Below are 6,827 nucleotides of genomic sequence, written 5' to 3' on the forward strand. Positions count from 1 at the left end.
TAACTGATAACAATTTTAAATATTAAACTTTTAACGCGATACGTACGACTTTAAATTCGTTAATAAATCTTTATTAACAACGAATTTATTTAGGGTCGTACATATCGTTAAAAGCTTGAAATTTTTGTCATTTTGTCCAATAATTGAGTTATGTCTACTAATTTTATCTACAGAGAAGTTCTCAAGTTTTTTTTGCAATGCTTTATATTAATATATCATTTATGTTTTTCACATGGTATATGTGTTGGTACACACACACATGAAAAGAATGACTTTATTGAACTAAAAATTTAACTAAATGCACACACAGATTTAAAAATATAATTTTGTTAAATCATCAAAGTAATAACGTGGAAATGTCAAGTAACCAATGCTACAAAATGTTTTAATATTTTAGCAACTAGTTTGAGCGTCCTGCATAATTATTTCGATGGTTTAACAGAATTATTTTCTGTATCTATCTAAAAAACATTTATAGATATACCTACATTCAACAAAATCATCCTTTCTCCATAAAATACCTTTTTAGTTAGAGGGATCAAAGCCATAGCGGTGTAAGTCATTTTTATAATTTTGAGAAACAATATTTTTTGTTTTATAAACATATTTGTTTTATAAACTGCACCACAATAAACTGAATAAACTCAACTTGATATTTAAAAAAAAGTGACTTATACTACTTTCACCCGTCCATTTGATCAAAATGGAGTTACGTTTATCTTTGTGATATATTCCAACGTTGTAATTTGCATTACAAACATGCATTACACTGTCGGATGGATGCGCGAATATTATCTGATCAATTAATCATTACATTTTATTTTCACAATAATAATTTTTAAAAATCGAGAACGGTTTGCTCGTCCTCTTATTGGCTATCAGGATTTCTGAGAATTAAATCAAAACTGATAATTAGTGAACGTGTTATTATTTTTAAACAGACATTTTTGTTAGCGCGTTAATAGCCGTAAACCGAAATGTTCGGATTATTTGGAATTGTTTATTAGCGCGAAAATATTTACGTCAGAATATTACGCGTTAATTTATCGATGCGATTAAATGTGATGACCGTCGATGTACCACGGAATTCAAGTTGACTGATCTTCGATTTTTTTTTATACGCGAACAGACGCTGGTGGCATTTTCATTATTCACGGCACTCCGACACCTGCATTAATTATAGCACTTTGATTTTGTCTATGTGATTACTCCGTTACGGGTGATACGTTTCTCGCATGTACATTCGCTATTCAATTTCAATCCAGTTAGCAAAGTTTGCGCCTCAGAACTTGGGCGAGTGGCGAGTACCTCTTCTGCAAGTTCGATAAACAAAGGATAATTAGGGTGGATAGAAATAATCGTTGATGAGGAAACGTTGGATTTTCACGCGGTAGCGAAATAACGAGGATCGTCATTTCGAAAGGAGGAAACGCGCCGCGGTTCGTCCATTTTTATCTTCGTAATTTGCGAATAATAAATTTTCAAGCTGTTTTTCGAGAAAAGCGCGACGAATCCGGACTTGTTTTCCTCGCTCCCGCTGCCAATTATCTCCGAAATGCTGCCGTTGAAAATATTTCGATGGCGTTTTGACGCGGTGCTGCAAAACCGCTCTCTTTCCCGTCAGGCATTTTTCCAGAGATAATAGCGTTGTCTCTCGCTCGCCGTCATTCGCGAGCCGACGGAATCGTGCCCCTTATCACCGCCGTACGAGCGGACAAACAATGGCGGCGGACAATGGCAGCGCTCGAACGACGACAATGGATTTTGTCGTATGCTCTAATCCGCGGGCCGGGACGCGGCATCGCCTTGATGATCCGCGCTTCTCCCACCACTCGGCTATTCTCTCTAATTAGCGAGAATCCGTCCTCCTCGTTCTTCGGTACGATGCGCACGCGAGAGTTCGCAAGGGCGAACTTTTGGCGAGCGTAATTTTTCTTATCGGTTTGAACTGAAGAAAGTTCGACCTTGAATTTTTTCGAGTACTACTTAAAAATTTTAACTACTTCTAGAGATCCTCAAGTAAGAAATTGGACACTGTCCTGAAATGTCCTGAATGCAGCGGACCAAACGCTTAAGATAAAATTGGATAGATATCCATGCATCTCATTCTGTCTTATCCATTTCGAATAAGTCTATCTCATTCTACCTTAACCCTAATCGGTGTTCGCTTTGAATTTCCATACTGGTATTCGCAGCCAATGTACTTTAAGTTAATGCATTTTTGTTTAAAGTTGACGTAATTGAATTGATTCTTTCATTTTCAAAGTCGTATTCTGAGGAATAAGATTGTTATAGACAATTTTTTAAAACGTAGTTGAAAAAAATGTCCGGATACACCGATTAAATCATCTTGAACATGGCGTGTCAAGTGAACTAAACAAAATTTATTTAAACGGTGTCCAATCTCTTATTTGAGGATCTACTCTTAAATATCTTGAACTGATCATTTCTTCTACATTTATTCGTGTATCGTTTATTGTGATTTGATGTCTCGCGATAAATGTACACGAGAAACGTGCGTTGTATACAGTAATCTCTGCTAATCCTGCTAATCGAGAGCTAACCCTTGCTCCAGGAAATCACCCCGGAAAGCCTCAACGAGATTTCCGCGCGCCAGGGATGATCCCCTCGTTATTATACAGAAAGGGTGAAATAGACGGTCGAATAATTCCGCTATTATCGACATTGAGATCTACGGCGCGTCAAGAATCGTTCGGCCGTTTGTTTTACGATTACGATTGTTGCGAATCGGAAATACAGCGTCGCGACGAACAATGAGACGCATACGACCGTAGCGAAGTTCAGGATTTACACGTGTAACGACTTCGTGCTTGCGTGAATGGTAAAAAACCAACGCGCAAAAGAGAGCGCTGCGCAAGGAACGGGAGGAGAGAACGATGGAAGAAAGGGAAAGACAGTAAAGGGAGAGTAAAGGAGGAGTCTCGGGGAGAATGGGAATCCATTAACGAGTGCCGTTTTCATACCTCTTCTATGCCGCTCTATATTCGCCCCTCGTCCGCCAACCCTCTCGCCATTCACTCTTAGCTGTATATCCTCCTCTATCCCTTTCTCCGTCTTGTTGCCTGAAAGAGCATTCACTGATACAATAGATCGTTCATTACCGATACTAGAATCCGAAAAGCGGGAAGATATTAAATGCGAGAAAAGGGGTAGTCGGCCGAGGTGCGAGAGTTTCTAAGTATGCGTGCGGGACTTACTCCGTGTGCGTATAATTCACTGTGCAAGTACAACCGTACGCTATTGTGCATGTATACAGGAACGTGAGAAAGGCAGGCGTAAACAGAGACGGTTGGTACTTTTAAGGAAGATGGCCGAATCTTCATATTTTCTGAATGCAATTTCACGGCTCACAATTACGACGAAATCGTGTCTGATAGTGATTTAAATTTGAAGTCGTTCTTCGCTTTTAACCGCTTCACTTGATGATTTAATCGCATACATTACGTGTACTTATATATTCATTTAATGTAGTATTCAATATACAGAGTGTATTCGATTTAATCTGTTCACGCCGATCTCAGATGTTAAAGTGACGAAAAATAAAAAAAGTCTTTAATAGGATTACTTTGAGATGATTTTTACCGCGATGGAACTATACTTATTTTCTATAAAATTTTAAGAGAGGAAATAGTGGAATTTTTCAAATGGAAATTTCCAACTGAAATAGCATCACACTCGATAGAACCGAACCCGAAAATATGAATCTAATGATCTATATGATATTTAAAGTTCTTTTTCGATATTACGATCGCAATGAATTTTTGAAAATGTAAAAATATGTGTATCGATTTCTCTCGATATTGTATGCATAAAAGATTAAAATAACGTTATTTAGAAATTAAAAAATTGATAAGTTATTTCATATTTTATTCTGACACATTTTAACATAAAATGTGAAATACTTCGTAAAATATTCACATTCTGATCATACTTTTAATACATATTGTACATATTATCAGGAGAAACTGATTTACGTAAGAAATTTATATAATTTTATTTAAAACAAAATATGACATAACTTATAAAAATTGGAGAAAAAATTGTTGTATTATCTAATTCTATATAAAAAAATAATGAAAATATTTTATTCTATTTCTATCATATCTTTTATTATAGCGATTATTTTAAATGGCACTTCGAAACGACATGTATATTTTAAACACACAGTATAGATGTGCTAAATATTCTCGAGAGAGTAATTTTCCATTAAACAATGAATTAAAAAATATTACACGGTGTATTATATATAGTAGATTAAAATATATCTATAAATAATTTTAATATCTTTTTACTCTTCTATTTTGAGAAATTTATATTTCTGAAATAGTAGATTTTTATTATATTTTCTTTATGGCAGTTAAAAATGTTTCGTTAATTTTGACAATTTATAATTAATTCTTTCCAAAAATGTTGAAGATTTTTAAGTCGTCTCGCAGCTTTTCTCAAATTCTCGAGTCATTTTAATCATTCAATTAATTTTGTTTTGTTTATGTCAGTGACGTGTTAGGACTGCGAAGAGGATTAGGAAGTGGAGCTAGCGGACATTAGTCGCGACCATCGATGGCGGCCGCGAGTTTTCCGCCAAACTTTTCGAACGTCGGTGTACTAGAGAATTGGTAAGTGTCTTCCCATCTTAATTGCTACTGAATTTGTCTCTACAAAAAATAAAAAGCTGAGATCTTGATTTGTCGTTATAAATCAATAGATTAGCTATTATTTATTCGTAACTAATCTATTATTCGTAACTAATCTTCTTACAATATTGAGCTTTTTGAGAGCTTTATAGACATCTACTAAAAAGATTTAAATAATATAGTAATCTGTTGACGAAAGATAAATAATTAACGAAAATCCGAAAATCAATTATTTATTACTTTCGGATTAATTTTCTGTTCAAATCCCCTTCAACTGCTTAGCGTTTAATAGAAAAAAGTTACTATAAATAATAAATTTATATCAGACTGTTAAGTTTGTCTATTTCGAGGCTGTAAAATTATTGCTTACTCGGCAATATTAATTTTAAATATACCGTATACATATTTCTATATGAATATAACGCGACCGTATCAAAGATATAATAATTGATTTTAATGCATGGGAACTCAGCTTTAATTGCAAATAGATTAGGCTTATGCTATGTCTGCATGTTAGTAATGTGTAAATTTATACTTCCTGTCTCAAGCTGTTTTACGATCAGTGTATATATACACAGTGCACGATATACATTCTAAGAAGATACATTCGTATCTAATTGTAAGATGAGATCTCGACAGTATCTCGAGACATCTGTTTAATCAGCTTAACGAAATTATTTCATTTGATTTTTTTTTTTGCTATTGAACATTTCCTTTATTGAATACAGTTAATAAATCACGAACTGTCTCTGTGTATAAAATCAGCATTTGTCATCTGCAATATTTAACGAATCGTTTCTGAAAAATTGCTAAGAAACTCAAGTTAACAAGTTAATTGTAAGATTGATGCAATACCATCGTGTATTGCACTGTTTAATGCTCTACATTAAACATCTTTATGACTGAGTTAGGAATTGAAATGTTGCTGAGAAACGATATCTATTTGAATCCAACGTGGAACAAATTCTGTAACTTAATTATGCAGTTCTTGAGCTTTAAGTCACGAAAATTTCCTCTCATTTCTCATTAATTTCATCTTAATCTTAATCAAGAAGTCCGTTTCGCGCATGTTAGTTGCAAATCATTCTACATACCCGAGCGAGTCGAGATCTCGGCGTGATATTCGGACGTCGCCGGGTACAATAAAGTGGCTTAGACAATGCGGTATTGTTGTATACACGTTTCAAGATATCTTGCACGGAAGGTCAGACGCCGTATTATCGTCCGCCCGTCATGGACGGAGCGGAATGGTTGCAGAAGCGACGGTGAAAAGACGACGGGATGAAAAGTAGGTTTCTTCTATTTTTCAGTTTTGATTAAAAAAATTCGCTTTTCCTTTAGGAAGAGCGAATATAACGGTTCTTCGTGTACGCGCGCATATCTAGTATATGTACACTTACAAAGTATACATAGCGGATGAAAACTCGGTGCGCTACGCACGACTTTTCGTATCCCTTTCTCCCTAATATTTCCCTCATGTTCCCGCGGCTTTCTAGTCGAAAGGCAAACAGGGAGATCCGTGTATTTGCGATTAGGTGTTCCTCCTAGCACACCCTTTGTTCCTGACCTGCGAACCTTATTCGCCGGAGATCGAACAAGGAGAATAGTAATCAAAAAGACCTTTGTAACGGAGTACAGCGCGAATATTTTTTTAGGAAAACCGTGCCGACGCGTTGATTCGCTCGTGACATGAATTATTACACTGAGGGGAAAAATAGTCATTAATATATTACGGTTTAATTTTACGGCCATTTTCGTGTTGCTAATTGTATATTTTTTTAGAATTATAATATAATTATTAAAGGAAAAGTTAAATAAAGCCGGTGATTATTTATTAAAATTAATAAAAGTCTAAAAATTCTCCAGTCATTTAGATTTAAACTACAATAATTGATATTCACATATTACTACTATAATTTTAAACAAAAATTTCAATTGGGCATTGTCCCGCGTCACAACGAGTTATTTCGAACGCAATTTGTTTTTTTTTAATTATAGTTTAAAATTGTTTTACATAATATATAAATGTTATCAATTATTATTGTTGTTTGTAATCAAAGAGAGGAAATTCATTGTAAGATACTTTATGGCCAATCTAAGCATACTGAGTGTACCGATTGTAACGTGTTTTTTTTTTTTTTAAATTTTTTGTTTTTTCTTCTCTCGATTTTT

The 6,827-nt window shown here is 34.7% G+C and overlaps 1 protein-coding gene across 1 annotated transcript in view; it reads left to right on the plus strand.

Moving 5' to 3' along the window:
• The window catches only part of LOC108748320 (RNA-binding protein Musashi homolog 2-like), a 91,752-nt gene that overhangs the window by 11,174 nt on the left and 73,751 nt on the right, over positions 1–6,827 (plus strand). Inside the window, 1 exon segment of the mRNA XM_018486379.1 lies at positions 4,518–4,637. Within this exon segment, the coding sequence (XP_018341881.1) occupies positions 4,582–4,637 (56 nt within the window). The 5' untranslated portion in view covers positions 4,518–4,581.

This window comes from Trachymyrmex septentrionalis, unplaced genomic scaffold (assembly GCF_001594115.1).
Source record: "Trachymyrmex septentrionalis isolate Tsep2-gDNA-1 unplaced genomic scaffold, Tsep1.0 scaffold22, whole genome shotgun sequence".
Classification (NCBI taxonomy): domain Eukaryota; kingdom Metazoa; phylum Arthropoda; class Insecta; order Hymenoptera; family Formicidae; genus Trachymyrmex; species Trachymyrmex septentrionalis.